The 23,308-nt window shown below is 55.7% G+C and overlaps 1 protein-coding gene across 1 annotated transcript in view; it reads left to right on the top strand.

Annotated features, from left to right (window-relative positions):
- Window positions 1-23,308, top strand: part of TMEM132E (transmembrane protein 132E) — a 55,305-nt gene that overhangs the window by 24,725 nt on the left and 7,272 nt on the right. Inside the window, exons 2-5 of the mRNA XM_055331058.1 lie at window positions 17,762-18,692; window positions 20,309-20,455; window positions 20,737-20,929; window positions 21,836-21,979. Of these exons, the coding sequence (XP_055187033.1) occupies window positions 17,762-18,692; window positions 20,309-20,455; window positions 20,737-20,929; window positions 21,836-21,979 (1,415 nt within the window). The remainder of the gene's footprint in view (window positions 1-17,761; window positions 18,693-20,308; window positions 20,456-20,736; window positions 20,930-21,835; window positions 21,980-23,308) is intronic.

Genomic DNA, 23,308 nt, shown 5'->3' with positions numbered 1-23,308 from the left:
TGTATTAGTCAGCTACCACCATAATGCCATGTAACAGACTACCCCCATCCGCATCAAGGTATGTCTTTCTCGTGCGTCTTCCAGGCTGTTCAACACTGGGCTTGGCTGGCTGGACCCCAAGCTGCTCTTTGGGCCCTGGTCGGTCCATGTTTCTTACATCCTCTTTGGACCAGGTGCTACTTGAGGCTTATTCTTCTCCTGGTGAAAAGGCCCAACTGTGCAAGCACATTTCAAGCCTCTGTGTGTTTCATTCACTAGAATCTCATTACAAGTCCCATGGCCAAGCTCCAAATCAGGAGGTGGGGAAGTATACCCCACACACACAAGCCGTGGTGGGGTGCAGCTATGTCTCTTGGCTGCAGAGCAGTGAAAAACTGAGACCCATAATTCTGTCTGCCACCCAAGGAGAAAGTGAGCTGGACTCAGGGCCAGAAAGGGTGCCAGAGATCACAGGCCTAGAAACTGTGGCCCAAGGACGGGATAGGATGTACCCAGAGAGTCCTGGGACCCAGCCTCATCCCCTTAGCTTGTGCTTGTGCTCCCTGGAGAGAGGGAGCAACTGAACCACCTGGGGTTGGGGGCAGTGTGCCACCCCAATACCACGACCTCCCCTAATGAGCAGAGACATGGCTGCTTGAGCTTCTCCAACTACAATCCCACCTGCCCTCCCTGGCTGCCCCTACCCTGCCCGAAGGACAGCACAGGGGCCCCTCTCCCCACTCTGCGTCTCCCACTTCCCTCTCTCCTCCTTTCCCTTACTCCTTTTCTTCCTCCACTTTACACAATAGACAGCAGTTCTTAAGAAGGGTAGCCTCACAGAATCTCCTGGTTGGAAAGTCCTCCAGGCCAATGCTCTGCCAGCGCAGAAGCCCCTGTGCAGTATCACTGATGGAAATCATCAGCCTCAGGTGGCTGGGATCCTTCTAGAGATGGGGAGCTCACTCCCTACTCCCACAAGGCAGTCCCTTCTGTTGCTGGACAGCTCTGACCCCAAGGAATTACCAACTCATTTTTAGTTCCAAGTTTGTCTTCCTCCAAATTCTATTCATGGATCTTAGTACAATGTGTAGGGGAAAACTTACATGTCAGCTGGGGCCTGAAGATACAGAGATGAGATGAGAGTCTGTCCTCATGCCTAAGGGGCCACAGACCACAGAGGATGAAGATGAGGGGACATGGTGACAAGTGTTCAAGTGGGGGAATCATGGTTTTCCTTGGGAGGTGTCCTAATCTTCCTGGAGCAACAGATGGATCTCTTCCCCAGGACATCTTGAGATGCTTTGGTGCTAGACAGACCTGGGTTTGAATTCTGGAGTCATCATCTATTAGCTGTCATCATCTATCATCATCTATTAGACCTTGGGCATGGCTGGGCTGTAGCGTCCTTCTGCATAACCCTGGGATAATGGATACGTGCTCTTTTGGGAGAACGGAAGGAAGGGTGCATAATGCACTTGGCACATAGAGGGGCTCCGTGAATGGCACTGTCATCATCATTGTCGTTAATCGCGTGCCCCAAGATGGAGTCAGCAGTTAGCACATCTGCACTCAGCAAGTTAAAACTTTGACCTTCAGAGCAGGACTTTATAGTTGCCCCCCAAGCTAGAGTGAGCAAAGGACCATAGAGAATGTGAGTCTGTTATCTGCCTTCTTGTCGCTTCCTCTCAGAAATGAGGACTGGAGTCATTGCGCCCCAAGAACCACCTGGGGGCATTAGGACCAAAGAAAAGGTGGAACAGAGATCAGGAAGCAGGTGGCCTTCACATTGAAGAGATGTCATCTGCTCCTGTGTGCCCTCTTTTGGAATCTGAGGGCTGTAGGGAACTGCAAACATGTCTAGTTGAATAACCCCCCATCTCGGAGTTTGGGGTCAGGAGGGTAAGGACACTAAAGATGGTGTCAGGAGCCACTGTGTCCCCATCCGGCCCTCACAGCAGACATTGCTCAGCACTTAGCGCTCTCTTCTTTCCCTGAGTGTGGACTCAGAGTCACAGCCACTCTCAACTCAGGCTCCTCGGCACCAGAGATAGGAACTCCTTGACCAGTCTTGCCCTACAGCAGTCCATGCAGGCTTTCTAAAGGAGGCGGAGGGAGAGCACATTCCAGGTGTGCAGTGTGGGGATGTCCGGGGAGGGCCTGGTGCTCAGTCCTCTTGCCCTCCCAGCAGATGCCCGTGAGACAGAGCAGACCGGGCTGGCGTCCAGTGGACCAGAGACAGGGACCCAACAGGAGAGAAGGAGGAAGAATGCACTTGTGAGCAGAGGGGGCCGTCGGGTGAGCTGGGGTCTAGGGCAGGGGCCTGTGGGGGTCTGGCCCCTTCACCTCAGGATGTCCAGAGCCCAGGCTGTTGCAATAACAGCTCAGAGAACTCTTGGCAATGATAACACTTGCTTCTCATGCCCCGTATCAGCCCCTCAGAGCAGTGGCTTCATCCAGGTCCCCTGCTTTGGTCCTGCTGTCTTGAGTGTATGTTGGGAGCAGGGTATATGGGAAGGGGCCGGGAGATAAGGCCAGACACCATCTCATGGCCTCACTGACCTGCTCCAGAACCCTAGTGGCTTCCCATCCCTGGCAGCATGATGAGCAAACTTGTAAATAAGACTGCTATTCATGTGAAAGCCTATGTGAAAATCCCTGACTACAAAAGTTGCTGAGGACTCCTATAGCATCACCCACCTTGTGCCGCCCTGGGCCTTGTAGGGCTGGGACCTGTATGCAGAGCCCCAGGGCTCCAGGGAACACAGTTAGAAAACCCCTGGGTGGCTCGGCGGTTGAGTGTCTGCCTTTGGCTCAGGTCATGATCCCAGGGTCCTGGGATCAAGTCCCACATCAGGCTTCCTGCAGGGAGCCTCTTTCTCCCTCTGCCTATGTCTCTGCCTCTTTCTGTGTCTCTCATGAATAAATAAATAAAATCTTTAAAAAAGAAAAAGAAAAACCAGAAACCCTGAGATAAAGTCCCCAGACTCCTCCATCTGGCACCTGAAGCCCTTCGCCACCCCCCACCACTGCCACCCCAGTGGCTCCCTATTACATGCCACTCAGCCCAGACCTGCCTTAATCCCTGGCCCCATTTGCCACCTTGCTCACTCTGCCTGGAAGCCCTCCCAATCCCAGGTCCTATCACACTCCTTCGTTGATGCCTGTGCCGTTCTTCGATGCTCTGCCACTCATCCCTCCTCCTTCTCCCAGGGCATCTGGCTCCTCCTGAGCCTTGCAGCACTTCCTACCTTTTAGCACAGTTATTTATGTACCTGTCTGGTCTCCCTGTTAGCTAGCAAATTCCTTACGGGCAGAAACTGTCTTCTTTATCTGTCTCCCTGGCAATTCCCAGCAGGGTCTTGAGCAGAGAGGGACTGGGTAAATATTTATGTGCTGAATATCTTTATTGAGTACTGTTGTATGGGCAGCCTTGCTGCAAAGTATAAGGCCCAGTCCCTGTCCTCAGCAAGGCTTCAGTATGAGAGAAAGCAAAACCTATAAGACAACAGTCGCTGTACAGAAAAGAATGCAGAACAATGGATGCAAGCAGTTCAGAAGTGCCTAACACAGCCTTGGGGGTGGTCAAGGAGGGCATCATAGAAGAGGTGACACTAAAAAAAAAAAAAAGAAGAAGAAGAGGTGACACTTGGGAGAAGTCAAAGGACAAGCAACACCTACCGAACAGAGTACGCAGGGAACAGCACTGTAGGCAGGGGGAACAGCATTGCAAAGCCACAGAGGCAGAGAGCATGTCTGGAGTCTTCCAGACCCGAGTATGTGAGGTGGGGAGTGGGAGATGACTCAAGAGCAGGTAGGGACACACAACGCTGGGCACTGTGGGAATGAAACACTCCTGGGGATGTTGGCCGGGGAGCAGGAAAGAAGGCATCCCACGGGGAAGAGGATTGGGCTGCAGTGAGGCAGTGTGGTACATGGGGGAGGTGGGAGCTGTGAGACCTTGGGCAGGGTTTTTGTCTCTCTGAACCTCAACCTTCTCACCGGTAAAATGGGTAGTTTCAATCAGAGGGGCTGATTGAAGACCCCTGACCAGTCCTGGATTAGAAATGCCCACGGAGCATCAGCTAGACCACTACCCATCAGTCAGCCAGTGTGGTGCCAAGAGAACCAGGTACAAGAGGGCCTAGGCTTCAAGGGACAGTTAAGGTGGGCCAGAGCAAATCAGGAGGGCTCCACGGGGGCCTATGGGGGGCAGGGTCTGTGAGAGCACTGAGGATGGATTCTCATATCTACTCTTCCAACACCCAGATATAGGTGGGTTTGATTGGCTCCATTTCATGAGTGAGGGAGTTGAGGCCCAAGGATTAAGTGGCTTGATCTGTCCCCTGCTGGTAGGCAGATCCCATCATCCAGGGATCCCACTCTCCACTCCATCCCACCCCACCCCCAGGAAACTGGTCCAGGCCCCACAGTCACCCTGCACACACTTGGTAGCTCTTCTCTTCTTTCTGTCACGACCCTGTGGGGCAGAGAGAGGAGGGATGGTTAGCCTCCTTCTTAAGGTGGTCAGCTGTGTCAGTTTCCCCAGGACCGAGGGGCTGTCAGCGTGAAACCCCTGGCAGTCCCAGGCACACCAAGACAGTTTGGTCACACTACTCATTCCGCAGGTGGTGAATTGAGGCCCAAGCTACTTGTAGCAGGTGGCAAATGCCCTGGTCCCCAAGTGTGCTCCGACTCCAGTGCACATACATATTCCAGCCCAGGGGCCAGCTCAGGAAGGGGCCTCCCTCCTTAACCACTCAGTTCTCGAGGCCCCAAGCCGGCGGCCACAGAAGACTCTCTAGCAAGGGCACCAGACAGCTTAGACCTGAGTCAGGGAAACCCAAGCCAAGGCTCAAAACCTTAGGGCCATCTTGGGCTCCTCCTGCAGGTCCACATGCCCAGACCGGCTTGGAATGTGCTCTGCACCTCAGTGGGTGGCTCTCTCCTCCCCAACTGGAAACTCCCTGGATGGGGCTTTGGCTCCCATTGCCCAGCTGTGCAGCCCCCACAGACCTCCTACCCCGCCGATCCATCCCAGGGATCAGGAGTCCAACTTCCAAACCCTGCTCTGCCACGAAACCTCTGGGACCATGAACAAATACCGTCCAGTCCCTAGGCCTCAGTTAAAACAGGATTGGAGGAAGGCCCGCCTCTCAGAACTGCTGTCAGAACGTGGGAGACAGTTCACGAAACAATTGCACCGCGGACGAGCTGCAAAGTCCTGCGTTCAAAAGGGTGCCCAGCACCAGAGCAGCTCTGGGAACGCAGCTCAATCTGTCAATACAGGTTCTCAAATTCCAGATTCCACTGCTTCCAGGAGGTGAGCCCTGATGAGAGGCAGAGAGCTCCCAGGGCAGAGAGGCCTGATGGGGCCCAACCCCAGCTATGGGGCCCTGGGCAAGCCTCTTAGCCTCTCCACCTTAGGACCCCCATGGCCATGCCCTGCCCTTTGCAGCCCTTCTGTGCGCTGCAGCCCTGACTCCCAGCCTGGGATGGAGGGGGCTGCAGGGGTGCTGGGGTTCCCCAGCTGTCCCCCTGAGCTTCCCCTCCCACGGCCCAGCTCCAAACCCACCCCACCCACCGCAGGCAGATGCATGCTGGAGACACACACACACACACACACACACACAAATTCTCTCTCTCTCTCTCTCTCTCTCTCTCTCTTTCTTTTTCTGTTGTTTGCGGCTAATTGTTTATTAGGAGATGCAGGCGGCTGTGCCAGTGGGAAGGCTCAGCTTGCTCCGCTATAATTAGGATAATGCACATTAGTCATTTAGTGTAACTCAGAGAGCAGCCCCTCCCCCACGGTTCCTGCTGCAGCTCCCAGGCCAGGCGCACCGTGTGTGCCCCACCCCTGCCCTCTGCCCACCTCCTGACCCCCTTCCTCCATCCCACCTGGCACCCTCCAGGCTGAGGGGTTCCTCCCTTGCCCCCCTCTCCCTCCATCTCCTGGTTTCCTTCTCTCCGGCTCCTTTCTGTACCTCCCCTCTTTCCTCCTGACTCTAGCTTTCTCTCTCCTTTTCCCAACCACCATGCCCCCACCCCAGCGCCCTCCTCCAGGCCTCATTTCCACCCTCCCCCTCCCAGCCCTCCTGGGACCTGGAACCAGAGCCCTAGGCAGGTAGGCCAGCCTGGGTTTCCAGGTCCTGGGCAGGGGCAGTTCTAGTGTAGACCTCATGGGAGGCCCACCTCCCCCAGGCCTGCTTCCCTGGGGGCGCCCTGTTCGTAGCAGCCTTCCCCTCTTCCCTGCCCCAGGCCGGGTCTCCAGAAGCCCCCTCCCATGAGCACAGCACGGGGACTCCATTGCCCTATTCCCCACACCCCCTGCGCACTTGGGTCTTCCTGAAATCCCAGAAACGGGGGTGTTTGGAGGATTGTGGGCTTGGGATCCTGGGGGGTGAAGGTCGGGGCCCCCCTTGGGCTGGCAGAGGAAGGAGCCCTCTGCCTCATGTGGCCCCAGGTGGGTAGGGGCAGCCGGGAACAGAGGCTATTCCAGCAGTTTCCTTTTGTTCTGAACTCCACAGCCACTGGCAGACTGCAGACCTGGCCACATATGACCCCCCCACGCCTCCTCCTCCACCCTAGAGGCCCTGTCCCCACCCCTTCTACCACAAAGGGGACCTCACATCAGGCCCATTACAGCTGGGTAGACCTAGTTTGCCCTCACCCTGACAGTTGTGGCAGGGGGCAGAGGTGAGGCTGGGGTCCCCTCCAGATTTTCAGAAATCAATAAAAGAGCTGTTCCCCAGGGGTGAGGGATGCTTGCCTGGACACACAAGGCCTCCTTGTCCTCACCAGCCTGTCTGAGCCTCTGGTCCCTGTCCTGAGTTCATAGATACAGGCGGACGAACAGACACATACTCACAGCTCGTGAGGGCAGGCTCACAGAGCAGTCCCTGGGAGGGGGGCCAGGGTCACTGTGCATTCTGGAAGGGACCGGGCTTCTGTCCCTGAAGCCAATAACCCCTCCTCTCCCGGACTCCCCCAGCCCAGAAAGCCCGCCTCTGTGCTCGGGGTTCTCCAGCCCCGGGTCACCATCCTGACTCTTGCGCCTCTCAGAGCTCTTGCCCCCAGGAGGTCTATCTCACCCCCTCCAGAGCTATCCCTTCTCCCCCTCCCTCTCTCCATGGGCACTGAGGCTCTGCAGGGGCGTGGGCAAAGGGGGCCATGTGATTTACAGCATCCCACAGAGAGAGCAGAGGCTGGACAGGAAGGGAACCATCCTGGCCCAGCCAGTCTTAGGACCAGGAAACCCTCCCTGGAGTCGCTTCCCTCTGGCTTCCAGGCTCCAGGACTGGCAGGAAGGCACCCCTGGGACCAGCAGGGAGCCCGGAAACAAGAGCTCCGGTTCCAGTGGGTCTCCCACCTGCCTTGCTGTGTCCTGAGCTGATCTTCTCTCCCTAGGCTTCAGGGACCAGCATGCAGGGCCGTCCTGGTGGGGTAGCTCCTTGGGGGTTCAGGTGTGCTGGCCCTTCTCTAAGCCCCCTGGGGAAGCACTCCAAGCCCCCTACATAGCTGAGCTTGGTCCTTTCCCTCATTCATCCATAGTTCCTCCTCCCCTCCATCCCTCCACCTGCATTGCTCTGATTTCCTCTCTTATTCTTGAAGATAAGGGGTCACAGCTGGTGGAGGGAAGGATTTTAGGCTGAGGGAGCAAAAGGAGTTGGGATAGTTGTCTGAGGATAGTGGTAGAGCAGGGTGCCTGCAGGGGGAGGACTGGTACAGAGCCTGTGTGTGTGCACTGTGTGTGCATGTGTGCATGTGTGTGTGTACATGTGTGCACACACATGCATCAGCAGGCCTGACTGCCCAGGACCCTCAGTCCCCAGTCATTCATTTGTTCATGGCTTTGTGCTGAGTACCAGGGATATAGCAGGCAAGTCACCAGCAGTCAAAGCAATGAAAGGCCCGTACACAGTGAGGAGGGCAGCCGGTGGCTGGGGTTCAGGGGATCCAGGGCCCTGACTCAGGAGGCTGTGTGGGTTCCCTTCTGTTATAAGGACTATAACCATCAAACAAAAGCTGACATTTAAAGAGGCTGACTGTGTGCCAGGCATGGTTGAGGGCTTTATAGATCACCTTACAACACGTGCATTTCCTTTTCGAGTGACACGGTGAAAGAGGGGCTGCTCTCACCCCCTTGGACAGTCTGGGAAACTGAGGTAGAGGTATGCTAAGCTGCTTGCCCAAGCTCACACAAAATGGCAGACAGAGCCCATCTGAAGGGAGTCTTCCTGACCCTCAGTTTTGGGGGATGGACCCTGCCGTCCCTGCAGCTAAGAACGGGGAGTTCCTGGGTAGACGCAGGAAGCGACCTGGCCGACCGCAGGTGCCCCTGGCAATGAGCAGACAGGGGGGAAATTGAGGCAGAATGGGGGATGGGTGTCTCTCCCGCTGACGCCTCCCCCCAGCGTGTTCCAGCCAGACGTGGCAGGGGGTGTGACAGTACGGGGAAGCTGCCCCCCAGGATTACAGCCCCCAAGGAGGTGAGCAAGAGCCACCTGGGGGCTAGGCGCTGCTGGAGGCTCTGATCGCCTCCACCCCACCCCTGCCCACGCCAAGCAGTTAGTTCTTCTGTATTCACCGGCCGTAGGTCCTCGCCCTGGAGCTCCTGCTTCTCAGGGCGCAGCCAGGGCTACAGCCACTCGGGGGTCCTCAGTGTGGGGGCACAGGAGCCAGGCTGATAGGGAGACAGCCCCTCCCTGACAGAGCTGCCTTGAAGGGGCTTAGAAAGGGGAGAAGGAGAGGCAGTGCGGCTCAGGGTGGGGGCGGACATCTCAGGCCCCAGACCTCAGGGAGGCACCCCTTCGTCCACTGGGCTCCTCCTCCAAGAGGTGATTTACCGCAGCCCTGCCCTGGGTGGGGACACAGCTCTATGGACCAGCCTATGTGACATCCTGGTGAACTCGGAGAAAGACAGCAGCATTTCTGCACTAGGCGCTGGGCTTGATGAGCAGAGCCGGGTGGGCCTGGGGACTGGGTTTAATCCCCTGCCGGCTCCCTGGGCCCAGCATCTTTGCTGGTACGTGGAGGCCCTGTATCAGCAGATAGGGGAGGGCAGTGTTGGGGCCCACCAGGTCCAGCTGTCACCTCCCCTTTACCCAGTTGACCCTTACCTGGTCCAGAATCTACCAGACTCCCTGCACACATGGCTCCTGCCCACCACTAGGTCAGCCATGTGGCAGGCAGGGCAGGGGCTATCGGCTTCTGCCCGATGAGCCCCAGAGAAGGGAGGAAACTGCCCGAGGTCACACAGCAGACCACTGGCAGATCTGCCTCAGCTGGCTTCCAGAGCCCCCCCAAACTGGTACTCCTTCTAGCCTCGTGCCACTTTTGAGCTTCCTGGGACACTGCTCCGTGCACCTATCATCTCTGTACTTGTCCTTTTTAACTTAACAGGCCCTGACAGAGGACCTGCTGTGAGCTAAACAATGCATCAAGGGCTAAAGAAAAGCAGGTCAGCACTTCTCTCCTCAGAATAAAATAACCAATAAGTGTTGAATGAATAAATGAATGAACGCTGAGCACTGACTCTGCATGAGCAATTTACTTATTTAGTCATGACAACATTATGAAATAGGCTCTATTACCCTCATTTAACAGGTGTGGAAATGGAGGCTCAGAGAGGTTAAGTAACTTGCCGAAGGTCACACAGCTAGGAAGTGTCAAAGCTGAGATTTGAGCATGAGTTTGTGTGGCTCCCCAACCACACAAAAGGTTCTTTCTTCCTTTTCTTTTTCTTTCTTCCCCCAATTTCCTTTAAAAAATCTTGGAATAGTTTCAAATACTTTCCTTCGTTTTTAATGACATTTATTGTTTTCTTTCTAATTTTACAAGCAATACATGTTCATTGCAGACAACTGGAAAATACATCAAAGCATAAAGTAAGAAATAACAATCACGCATAATCCCCACCCCCCAGATATAACTACCATTAGCATTTTGATGTCTTTCCTCCCAGTGTCTACATCTCTTTATGTAAAATTGGTATCATACCATACAGCGAGTTTTATATCCTTCTTTGTTTAATTCAAACTATCTTGTGAGCATTTTCCCATCTGAGTAAATTTTTTTTTTGAAAACTAGATCTGTAACGGTTACACACATTCATTCTTATGCATTTGCTTTTATTTAACCATACCCTGCTTTTGTACATTTAGGTGTTTCTAATTTTTTACTAATAAACATAACATCACAGTGAATATCTTCTTACATAAATCTTTGAGCTGATGTCTATGCATGAGATTCCTAAAAGGGAGATCCTGGGGCAAGGAGCATGAACAGTGGCAAGTTCATGTGCTTTCTAGAAAATTGTCTAATGTAGCCTCTGACAGTGGGTATGCAGATGCCCCATTTCTTAAAACCCTTGCTAATACTGATATCATTAATTTAAAACACAAAAACAGGGGTACCTGACTGGCTCTGTGGTTGAGTGTCTGCCTTTGGCTCAGGGCATGATCCCAGGGTCCTGGAATCGAGTCCTGCTTCAGGCTCCCTGCAGGAAGCCTGCTTCTCCCTCTACCTGTGTCTCTGCCTCTCTCTGTGTCTCTCATGAATAAAAAAATAGCATCTCTTAAAAAAATAATGAAACACAAAAACAAAAAAACCCTCCTTAAGACAAGTTTTTCCCACTTTGGCACCCGGCTCCATGGTATCTGGTATATTGGTTGATGATTCCCAGTTTTGCTGATGGGGAAGTGGGGCCTGAGACATGGCATGCTTGCCCCAGTAAGATCTACCCATTAGCCAAGGAAGAGCAGGACTGAAACCCGGGCACCCCTCCTCCTGACCAGAGCCCTCTTCCTGTCCTAGAGCTCTCCTGGGCCAGAGGTGTTTTCCCCAAAGTCCCACCTCTGCTATGGGCCTAGAGGTTTGACCTGAGAGTGGGAGTGGGGGTCACTGTGCAAAGCCCCTCCCTGGCCTCTTGATAGTGGACACGCAGACCATAGGATGCTTGCCACCTGCAGCAACCATGTCTATTGCTGCCTCTCATTCATTCCTTCATCCATTCACCAATTTGGCACTTGTATGTGCCAGGCACTATTCTAGACTCTGGGTGTGTCATCATCCATTGTCAGCATTGCCAAACTATATCACACCAGTCACAACCTTCAGTGTCTCCCAACTTTTCGTGCTTTAGCACTGTGTTTTCCAAACTGTGATAACAGTGTCGGGGATGCTCTATAAACATACAGATCATCAGGTCTCTCCCCTGGAAATTTTGATTGTGTTAAGCCTGGGTCCACCCTTAGAGTCTCTTTACTCTTGTTTTGTTTGCTCCTGCTGATTCTTATATTCCGGCAGGCTCAGGAGCAAATTCTAAAGGATCCCCGAATGCTGACATCTGGTGTGGCACTTGCACACACACACACACACACACACACACACACAAACAGGTGAGTAACCAAGCCCGCTCCCAGCATGGCCCAGCACCCTCGGGCCCTGCTGGCACACCCTGCTGTGTCCCTCAGTCTCAAACTCACCAAAGCTAATGACAATCTTTTTTTTTCTGATTTGCCAGCGATTAGTTTTAATTTTGGGACAATTAGAGGTAGAAGCAGGAGGCATCTGATCTTGATTAGAAGCAGGGAGATGGCCAAAGGCACCCCCATCCCCAGCCTTCCTGGCTGTAGCCTCCATGGAGATTAATTTATATTTTCAATAGGTTTGCCAGGGAGGGGGCCGGGGCTGGCCTGTGTGCCTGGAGAGAAAGTGGAAGGTTTTGTAGGGGTGGCCAGAGAGGTCCCCACTGTGCTCCCAGACCCCAACAGCCAGCCTGAGATGAAACGGGAGGGCTTCTGTCCAGCCACTGTCCCCATGCAGGTGCCCAAGCCTTAGAAGAGGGTAGAATTGAGATTCATGAAGCACCTCCTGTGTGCCTCCCCTTACGTGTGCAAAGCTGACTGACCCAAACCCAGCGTCTGCCCATATCCCAGCCCAGATGGAAAGGCAAAAGCAGAAACCAGTATGTGCCTGCTGGTGTTGGGAGTGGCCTGAGAGATCTCCGCACAGATGAAGGGACACGGGGGTCAGCATCCTGCCTGCGGGAGGTATTCACAGAAGTGACTAATGAAACAGTTCGATAGCAATTTGCATGTCATGCTGACACCAGGGCCAAGCTCCAGATCGGTCAGATCCAAAGCTGGACGGAGCAAAGAAGCAGCAAAGCACCACCCAGGTGGCTGTGGTGAGAGGCATGAGGGCAGTGCTTCAGGAGGAGGCAGTGCCAGGGCTGGGCATGGAAGGATGAGTGGACCCCACACCCCATGCTTTGTGCAAGTCTTCTCTTGGGTGCTGGTGGGTCCAGAGCCAGTGAAGCCTCTGTTCATGTTACGGTCTCTTTCTGGAACAAGAAAGGAAGGATGAAGGCCACCACCTCTCAGCTGAGCATAACCCCGAAATGGCCCGGGTCGATGCTCCCCGAGGAGCTGGGCAGATTCAGTGCCCAGGGAGGCTGGGGTGGGAGGATTCCAGGATGCTGGGAGTGCAGGCTGGTGCATCCACAGACACCCCATTCTTAGTTACCACACTGTAAAGAGCGGGGTGTGCCTTCTGGGGTTGTGGGAAGGAGCTGGCTCGGCTCAGCTGGGAAGGGTCACATGCTGGGTGTAGCATCAGGAGGGGGCTGGGAGGGCCTCAGCCGCCATCATCATCCCTGTACACAAAACCCACACCATCTCAGTCCACCTCCTTCCCCTGGTACTGTGTCTCCACTCTTGATTGGGGAAACTGAGGCCGGGAGCGGCACAAATAGCCAATCCCCCACGTTAGTCTGCTTGGGCTACCCTCACAAAGCACCACAGGCTGGAGGGCTGAAGCAACAGACACTTGCTTCTCAGTTCTGAAGGCTAGAAGTCCAAGGCGAGAGTGTCGGCAGGGTGGGTTTCTCCTGTCTGCTGCGCGCTCTCTCCTTGCCTTACAGATGGTTGCCTTCTCCCTGAGGCTTCCCGTGGCCTTCCCTTTGTGTGTCCGTGTCTTCATCCCCTCTGCGCGTAAGGACACCAGGGGCACCTGGGTGGCTCAGGGGTTGAGCGTCTGCCTTTGGCTCAGGTTATGATCCCAGGGTCCCAAGATTGAGTCCCGCATCGGGCTCCCTGCATGGAGCCTGCTTCTCCCTCTGCCAGTGTCTCTGCCTTTCTTTCTGTGTCTCTCATGAATAAATAAAAATCTTAAAAAAAAAAAGTATAAGGCCACCAGTCGTATTGGATTGGGGTCCACCCTAATGACTTCATCTTACCCTCATCACCTCTTTGCAGACTCTTTCTCTCCAAACACAGCCACATTCTGGGGTCAGGTTTTTCACATATGAATCGGGGTGGGGGTCACAATTCAACTCATAACACCCATCATGCACCCGAGAAGCTGTGGAGAAGCCCTTCCTATGAGAAGGTGGCAGCAGGGCTGGGCCCAAATGCCTCAGGAGGCCCAAGGCTGGGTACTGGCGGGGAGCCCAGCATCTGCTGGGGGTGGGGGAGCCGAGGCCACTGAGGGGAAGACAGCGCAAAGCCTGGTCTGTAGGGTGAGTTGGGCCAGAACACAGGAGCAGGAAGGGGGGCCTGCAGGGCAAGTGCTCTGTGGAAACAAGGGGAGCGGGATGAGGGGCGAAGCGTGGCTGGGGTTCAGAGCCACATCTGCAGACCTGCATTGGGCAGTCTGGTGTTGGGCCCGGTGGGCAGGTATGCACCAGCCCAGGGGAGCAGCTCCGCCTGTGTTGGGGGTCCTGGCTGTCATGTCCACCCCAGTGACACCCCTGTAGCACCTTTCCTCCACCCCTGGACCTGCCTAACCTCAGATCTGTGTAGTTCTTCCCCTCCCCCATCCACCCAGGAAAGGAGCTCTTTCCTGGAGCTCCTTCAGGAAACCTTCCAGCAGCTCCTCCTTCCCAGGGCCGGGCGGGTCCTGCTCCATCCCCAGATGCAGGCCAGCGTACACATACACGTTAGCACATGCACAGTTGTGCACACGCCTTCCCCCAGAGCGTCCCTAAAAACCTGACCTGTCAGCCCACAACTCCACAGGTCTCAGCTTCCTCCCCTCCAGCTCCCACCTCCGCAGAACACTTCCAGGGCCTCTCCCACATCCCTGGGGAAACTGAGGCCCAGAGAAATCAAGCAACTTCCTTTAGGCTCCGGAGTAAGTGAGCAGAACAGAGGTTAGTGCCAGAAGCTCAGAAACACTTGCCTCCCTCACAGAGGAGGCCTTAGGGCCCCAGAGGATAGAATGACTCACAGTGGTGACTGGAGGGGGTGTCGTGTGTCACGATGACATAAATATAAAAATTGTAGCACCCTAATACTGTCTCTTCTGGCTTCCCTTTCTGAAAGCAAGCTGTTCCCTTAACATAAGTCACTCCCCCTTTCAGGAACTCAGACTCCTTGCCTGCAAGGCTGCTGCTCAGCGCCAGGAACCCTGCCCCTTAGCGGCCTCCTGGTCTCCCCTTGGATACCGCAGGAGAGGCACTCATACCCCACATGGCACCCCTGCCAGTGGTAGGCAGCTCATTCCCAGAATTCCACTTATTCATTCAAATTCTACTGAGGGCAGAGGGGCACGTGCAAACACAGTCTCCAGTCCTGTCCTCCCTGCCCCCCTGGGGCTACTGCCCATCTGCTGGCTCCTGCCCCTGCTGTGCCTCCTCCCAGGGGTCCAGATGGCCCTCCATGAGGTTGGGACAGTGAGAGGGCCAAAGGGAGCTAAGTGCCACTTAGCAGCCTCTGGAATCTCCTGAGGAAGGTAAGCAAGGCAGACGCAGGGGTGATGGTTTCTGCGGCCCCACCCTGTCCCCCCCCCGGCCTGGACAGTGAGCACTTCCAGCTCCAGCAGCTGCCTTTCTGTAACCCCAGTGAGACAAGCATGGTTGCCCCTCCCCATGTCGGCCTGGTGCCCACAAACCCTGGACATCCCAGCATGCAGAGCCACCCCCCCACTTGCCACCCCCTTGACCTCTTAACTGCTCTGGATATCCCCATGAGGGGGCCAACGTCACCATCTCAATTTTATTTTTTTTTATTTTTTTTAAGATTTATTTACTCAGAGAGAGAGAGAGAGACAGAGACAGAGACAGAGACAGAGACAGAGACAGAGACAGAGAAAGAAGCTCCATGCAGGAAGCCCGACATGGGACTCGATCCCGGGACCCCAGGATCATGCCTTGGGCTGAAGGCAGGCGCCAAACCACTGCGCCACCGGGGCTCCCCACCATCTCAACTTTAGATGTGGGAACCAAGGTCCAAAGTGGGAAGTGACTTGCCAAGCAAGTGTCACGGGGAGAAGAACCTTGAAATCTTTGTTTGCCTGTTTCCCGCTGCTTCCAAAGCAGTGGGTTGCCCTGGCTCAAGCTGTTACCCTGGACTCCAACATGGTATGACTTGGGCCAACATCCCCACCATCTCCTCCCTCCCTGATGGCAAGGGAACCTCAGGGACTCCAGGGGGAACTGTGAGGCAGCAGTTCCAGCCAGGAAGGCTCTCCCCATCTCTCTGGATATCTTCCTGTCCTCGTCTTGGACTTGGCTGTCCATCTGTCCCCGACCACTGGGAGCCAGCGTACCTTGCAGGACACAGAGTATCTAGTGAGGAAGGTGACCCAGGAACAGAGTTCTCCTGAGAATTGGAAGAAGCCATCTGGTGGTTAAAGCATGGGCAGCACCCCCATGGCCAGTTTCCCCAGCTGGTCCTAAGGGCCACTCAGAGAGCCCCCAAGTAGATGCCTAAGACCAGGTGCCACTCCTCTTAGAACAACTGACCCCAAGGGCCTATGCCTTGCCCCAGGCCAAATGCCTCTTTTTGGATGAGGAAATTTAACTACAGATTAAAAAAAAAATACGATGGAGACACCAGAGCCCCTGGAGTCTCCAGAGCTGGGGATTTTTAGTTCATTCCTTTTATGAGGAATTGGCTGCAAAGGTTTGTAGAACTGTCAAATGGTAAAAAAAAAAAAAAAAAAGGTTTCATTGATGGTGATAAAATGATAAATATGCATAAGCTGCAAGTAACCACCATAGCGTTATTAGGAGTCTCCTCGGGGGGACACAGGTCTCCACAAATCACCTAATGTAAATCAACCATGATTTGTCGAAGTCTTGCTCAGTGCACCGCCTCACAGATAACTAACCTCCAGACAAGACAGGATGAGAGGTCCCCTCAGAGAAGGAAAGTCCCAGGAATTGGGGAGTCATATCTTAGAGGGCTTCCTGGAGGAGGTGGCATTGGAGCTGGACCTCGGGGGCAGGTTCCTATGTGGATGCCTGTAGTTAGGAGAGACTTTGACCCAAAGGGCACAGCATGAGCAAAGGAGGAGAGATAAGGTAGTGTTGGCAAATGCTAAAGCCAGAAGTTGTCCAGTTATGCTGGCAGCAGGGACTTGGGAGGAGGAGTCCTAGGGAAAGGGGAACCTGAACTGCATTGTAGAGGACCCTGAGGACTCAGGCTCAAGGTTGAGTTTGAATTTTGTAAGCAGAAGGGGGAGAGTCTCTCATAATACTTAACAGACATTGGCAGTGTGTCACACAATTTATGGTCTGCTTTCTTATTTGAATCTGGAAAACAGAACAATGACAGCGCAACCTCCTTTTCAGAGCAGCACTATTATTATGATCCTGATTTTCAAGGTGAGGGAAGCGACAGGGAGGTCCATAGGAAGATCCAGAACTGCTTCTCAAACCTTGAACCCCCACATCGTGGTCCCTCCTACTCCTTGACAGTGTCCAACAGAAGTGAGCTGGCAGTGAGGGGCCCATTCACGTCCAGGACAAACAAATCACTCTGCTGCTGTGGAGGGGAGGGGATGCCAAGGAAGTGGTTCAGAGAAGAGGGGAGACCCAGTCATGCCCTGTGACATTGTCATAGCAACGGGATCCAGGCCAGAACTGGGGCAGGGTTCTGGGGGACACAGCACAGAGTCAAGAGGCGGAATTGCAAGAATTTGGCAGGGTCCTGCAGGGATGTGGGGTGGGGACCAGAGATGTCAGACCCAAGAAGGGTTTGTGAGACTGTGGGGTGGATCAAATTCCTTGCATGCATAGTGCAAGGGGGGGGGAGGGAGCAGGGCACGGGGGGGGGGGGGGGATTCTTTGCATGCATAGTGCAAGGAGGGGAGGGAGCAGGGCGCTGCAGGGGTGGGGGCGATGGGATAGGTACAGATCTCTGCACCATCTGAGGCAGCTGGAGAAGGAACTGGCTTGGCTTTGAGGGTCAGGTGGCCCCGAGGTTCGAACCTCATTGCTGGCCCCCCCGTCACTCACATGACTTGGGTAAATTGCTTAAGCACTCTGCGCCTTTACCTGTAAGATGTAAGGAACCGGCTCTCAAAAAAAAGAGAAATTGATAGAAAATGGATTGAATCCATGGCGATGGCAGACGGCCTAGCTGGGAGGATCCATCTGAGGATCAAAGAAGCTAATGCTCCCGGAGCAAGCTGTAATGGCAAGAGTCTGTGTGCTCTGCGCCCTGTCCGCACACTACTTGGTAAATCTTCATGACCGCACTTGGAGGCAGAAACCCCACTTTATCCTCATTTTACAGATGAGGGTGCAGGGCGGTGGTGGTGGGAGGGGGGGTAAACTCCTTAAAGCCTCAGTGCTTTGCATTGGTATCAGCTCTGCCCGCCCCCCCCCACGCTGCCCCAAAAGAGGCAATGGTGAGGACCGTTGGCACCCCAGCACCGGGTGGGCGCGGGGCAGAGCTTGGGGCGGTTGCCCTCTGCGGGCGGGAGGCTGGGGTGCCCTGCCGGCCCAGCACAGCCGCTGCTGACCCCTCCGGGCTCTCGCTCTGTCTGTCCCCAGCCTCGGGCCGCGCGCACCCGGCCAGCCCCAGCCCCCCGGGGCCGCAGGCCAGCCCGGTGCTGCCGGTCAGCTACCGCCTGTCGCGCACCCGGCTGGCCTTCTTCCTGCGGGACGCGCGGCCCCCGCCGCCCGCCGCCGCCAACGGCTCCCTGCAGCGCTCCGAGCCCTTCGTGGTGTTCCAGACCAAGGAGCTGCCCGTCCTCAACGTGTCCCTGGGGCCGTTCAGCACCAGCCAGGTGGTGGGCCGCGAGCTGCTGCAGCCGTCCAGCACGCTGGACATCCCCGAGCGCCTGACCGTCAACTGGAAGGTGCGCGCCTTCATCGTCCGCGCCCGCGTGCCCGCCTCGCAGCCCGTGGCCCAGGTGCTCTTCTACGTGGCCGGCCGCGACTGGGACGACTTCGGCGTCACCGAGCGGCTGCCCTGTGTCCGCCTGCACGCCTTCCGGGACGCCCGCGAGGTCAAGAGCTCCTGCCGCCTGGCCGGGGGCCTGGCCACCTGCCTGGTGCGGGCCGAGCTGCCACTGGCCTGGTTCGGGCCCCCGGCCCCCGCCGCGCCGCCCGCCGCCCGCCGCAAGCCTCCCGACGGGCTGGAGCCCGAGGCGGCGGGGGAGAGTCAGCAGGCCGAGCTCTACTACACCCTCCACGCCCCCGACGCCTCGGGCGGCTGCGGGGGCGCCCGGCGGGGGGCCGGGCCGGGGGCGGGCGCCCGCGCCGAGAGCCCCACCCAGCACCCCCTGCTGCGCATCGGGAGCATCAGCCTGTTCCGCCCGCCCCCCAGGAGGACTCTGCAGGAGCACCGGCTGGACAGCAACCTCATGATCCGCCTGCCTGACCGGCCCCTCAAGCCTGGAGAAGTGCTCAGCATCCTCCTCTACCTGGCCCCCAACTCCTCCTCTCCCTCCAGCCCCGGCGTGGAGCATTTCACACTCAGGTGGGGGGCTTGTGGGTCGAGGTCGAGGGGGCTGCCTTTCTGTCCAAGGTCAAATGCATAGCACGGCCCCGCTAGGGGTGTCCCCACACCTGCTTGGCCAGCCTAATCATCACTTGAGCAACCTCAGGAAGACACCGTACTCACTAGGCCTGATGGCGGCAAAAATTTCTGCCCGACCTCTGTAGCTCACAGAGATGGCCAAGGAAGCCCCGGTGGCGGGCGCAGCGGTTTAGCGCTGCCTTCCACCCAGGGCCTGATCCTGGGGACCCGGGATGGAGACCCGCCTCCGGCTCCCTGCATGGGGCCTGCTTCTCCCTCTGCCTGTTTCTCTCTCTCTCTCTCTCTCTCTCTCTCTCTCTCTCTCTCTGTCTCTAATAAATAAATAATCTTTAAAAAAAGAAAAAGAAATGGCCAAGGAGAAGGGTCAGTATTCGCGAGCATAGGTATCAAGAATGACAGAATGGGGATGGAAGGGCCCTAGACGTTAGCTGGCACAACTCTCCCATTTCACAGATGGGGAAACCCAGATCAAAGAGAAGATATGGAGATCAGAGAGCAGCCCATTGGCTAGGAGTCAAAAGATGAGCAGGAGTCTGTCCATGTGTCAGGACGTTTGCCCCATCCTGGAGTTGGGAGAAAAAAAATCTCAGGTGTCCCAGCCTTTTCTACACCCTGAACAGGATACAGTTCACAAATTCAGAAATGCCTTAAGTCGTCTCAAAGGCCCCACCAAAACATTCCCCTTACCCCAGGCATTATGCAGAGGACCCAAAACATCACCATTAGCCTCCAATTTCTTTGAGTTAAGTATTGCCCTCTCTCTCCTGAGTGTACCACCTTAAAGTTCAGATACTCCTGGAAGAGATAAGACCTGACTCAATGATTGATATCTGAATGTGAATATGACTTAAATCAGTCATCACAGATCTTGGGCTACATTAATAGGAGTAGAGCATGTAAACTTAAGGAAGTGGTCACCATTCTGCTTTAGTCAGGATCAGAGCACAGCTGAGGTGTTGTATAGGCTGCGGTGCCTATGTGTTCAGTGTCCAGAGGAGAGGGACTAGTCTTACTTGCAAGGGCTGAACCCTAGTTACAAGCACTGACCGGAAACTGTGGCAAAAAGTAACAACTGGAGAAACTAGAGATTTTAGGCCTGTACAAAGAGAGGACTCAGGGAACACCTGCTCCCTTCCTACTGCCTGAAGAACTCTTACAATTGAGTTGAAGGACAGCTGTTCTCTCTTTCCCCAGCAGAACCCATGACATTTCAGCTAAATATAGGAAAGGGGCTTCTGGTCCTTAGGGCCTTTCTGAGAATAGAATGGGATGTGTGCCGTAGTGAGTCCCCTGTCATTGAGGTACACAAGTAGAGCTTTGATAAAACTTGGCAGAGAGATATGGTAGAAGCACTTTTAGCCTCCACCAAGGGTCAGAGATTTCAGCTACATGATACCAGATTCCCCAGGTTCATCTCAAGCACTAGGTCTAAAACTTGGGGTGATTTACTCACCCGTTCCCCCTACTCATAGCTTCAGCCCAGGGGGGTGGCCAGGCGGGCAACCACTGGGCCCTAGGCTGACCCTCTCCCTCCTCTTCCTCCCATTTTGTCCCAGGGTGAAGGCCAAGAAGGGTGTGACCCTTCTGGGCACCAAGTCACGGAGTGGCCAGTGGCACGTGACCTCGGAGCTGCTGACCGGGGCAAAGCATTCGACAGCCACCGTGGATGTGGCCTGGGCCCAGGGCACTCCCCTGCCCCCCTGGTAAGCCGAGGTGGCACCTCTGTCCACCTTGTTGCAGGACAGCAACTAGAAGGGGTGGGGGGGTTTCATGATGGAGGAGGCCAGGCTGGCAGAAGGGCTGGGGCTCAGATTGTGGGGACTCTGAGGTCCAGGTTGGGGCACCTCAGGTGGCTGGAGAAGCCTCAAAAGGCCCCAGTAGGCAGGCTGCCAAGGAGGGCTGGGGTCCCCACCAGGGATTTCAGGGCTCCTGAGATACTCCCTGCCCTTCCTCCTGGGCTCTGCTTCCTGCCCCGACCCTGCAGGGAAGGCCAGGGGCCCCTGGAGATCCTGCAGCTGGACTTTGAGATGGAGAACTTTACCAGCCAGTCGGTCAAGCGGAGGATCATGTGGCACATTGACTACCGCGGCCACAGCGCTCTGCCTGACCTGGAGCGGGCGGTCACAGAGCTGACTGTCATCCAGCGGGATGTACAAGCCATCCTGCCCCTAGCCATGGTGAGCAGGACAGGCGACTGGGTCGGTGGGTGCATATGTCTGTCGTAGGTGCATGTGTGTGACAGGCATGTGCCCAGCTGTGCATGTGTATGGATCAGTGCATGCGCCCAAGTGCGTGAGTGCCTCCTGCACCCGGGTGTGCCTGTGGGTATAGGTGTGTGTGCGTGAGTGTGTGGAGGCAGGCGGTACTCTGTGCCTGGGCTGGAGTAGGACAGCAGATGCTCAGGGGGACAGAGATGGGAGAAGTCACCCATGGAAAGGCCACTCAGTGGAGTTTCCTGGAGGAGGTGACCATGCAGTTGAATCCTGAAGGACGCGCTTGGAAGGAAGGGCTCATAGAATCAGAGAAGGTGAGGAGGGTGCTCTAGGCAGGGGATCACGTGGGCAAAGCTGTGGCGATGGCAATGTGAGTAGTTTGGTCTAAGGTGCACTGGATTTAGGAAGAGTGCCTAGGGACCAGGGGGTGGTAAGGCTGGAATGATCTTCTGTGAACAGCCCCAGGGTGCCTGGAATGTCAGGCAAACATGAGACCATCCCAGGACACCTCACATGGCCAGAGGGACATTGGGCCAGGCCAGGCAGATGTGCTGTATGTGACTCTGTGAGTGCTGAGGGGCCTGCGAGGTGTCGAGAGAAGATGATGGGGCACTGGGGCAGGGCTGTTTCCTGGCAGCCGACTGAGGTAGAGGCAGAAGCCTACGGCAGGAGGCCGAGCAAGCCCAGCATCTGAGAAGATGAGTGAAACTGGGCAGATGCACCTGTCTGCACATGAGTGCAGGTGTCCCCGGGGGAAGGCCGTGCACCTGAGGGGTAGGGCAGCCAGGAGCCCAGGCCTCGGCTGCTGTGTCCTGGGAGAGCGGAGGACCACCAGCACCCCAGCTCAGCAGGGCCCCACCCTACCTGCAGGACACGGAGATTATCAACACTGCTATCCTGACTGGCAGGACGGTGGCCATCCCTGTCAAGGTCATCGCCATCGAGGTGACTGGCCTCATCCTAGATGTCTCTGCCTTGGTGGAATGCGAATCTGACAATGAGGACATCATCAAGGTGGGCTTCCTGGAGACAGGGACCCTGGGAAGAAGGCTTCAGACCTTCGTGGGTGGGGCGGAACCCCAAGCCAGAGGGGAATTCGCATCCCAGGCAGCTCCCTGTGGTAGGCAGGAAGAGAAGAAATTGTGTGTGTGTGTGGGGGGGGTGGATAGAATAAGCTTTAGGCATCCTGCAGCTAGCCTAGGTGGGGTGAGGAGAAGCCCATTAGGCAGGTACTGGGGAGAAGGCAGTGTTGACAGCCTGAGCTCAATCCAATGCCGCAAGTGATTATTGAGCCCCTGCCCGGACAGACACCAGGCAAGGCAACGTGGGTGGAGAGGGGGCCCCTCAAGGACATGCTCTGACCCTAGCTGCTGGTGCCCAAATGGAGGAGATTCCACTCAGAGAGGAAACCCCAGAAGCATGTGATTGGGCCAGTCATGAAGATCGTATAAGGAAGGACCTGCTCAGGGCACACACACCCCAAATCCACCAACTCCTGAAGGCCCCTCCTAGATCTCCTCCCCAGAGACCCCCTCTGGGCCCCAGGTCCTCGTGACCCAACAAACAGGACATCAGTGTGACTCAAATGACCCAGTTTGCCACCACCCCCAGGAGGGCCTCCAGATTTGCCCCTTTTGGTAGTGGGATGGGTGGTGATGCAGGAGTGTGGCAGCCCTGGTGTCGGTGTGGTGGGTGAGCTGTTTATCAGGCCAGCCTCCAGCAGGTGCCAAAATCAGATGATCAGACAAGGGAATCTGTTCCCTATGCCTGTAAATAGCTCAGCCTGAAGGAGAGCAGGAGGAATGGGCCGTGGGTGTCCTTCTCCCTCTAACTGGGGCTAGCCTGGAGTGTGCACGCTCTCTCTCTCCACACTCTGCCCCAGATCCCTCCAGGTCCTGGGAGCTGGAGCCTCGCCTCATCCACCCCCCACCCAGGAAGAATGCCCCCCACGTGAGCCAGAGCAAATGGCTTGGGACCACACCCCCATCGGCCCCTGGGGCTTTCCAGGGCTGGCAGGCTGGGACAGGAAAAAAATGGACCTGCTCTCAAACACCCTCATCCAGCACCTGCCTCTTCCCCCCAGGGTCCCCCCATCCCGGCCACAGAGTGGACCAGAACAAAGTCTCGACTGCTTAGATACCAAAGGGAATTTGCAAAGATCCTAACTGGAATTTGTTTCCATTCTCAATGAAATGCACTCAGGTTCTTTATGGAGTTTGCCAACACTCTGAATGGAATTTGCCAGCCTTCAGATGGAATTCTCTGCCTTCTGAAGTGGGAAATGAGCATTTCTGGCAGGGCTGCTGCTCCACGTCCTACCATCCCCATCTGAGAAGATTAAGG

Source organism: Nyctereutes procyonoides, unplaced genomic scaffold, assembly GCF_905146905.1.
Source record: "Nyctereutes procyonoides isolate TBG_1078 unplaced genomic scaffold, NYPRO_anot_genome, whole genome shotgun sequence".
Classification (NCBI taxonomy): Eukaryota; Metazoa; Chordata; class Mammalia; order Carnivora; family Canidae; genus Nyctereutes; species Nyctereutes procyonoides.
This window is presented reverse-complemented; position numbering and strand designations above follow the sequence as displayed.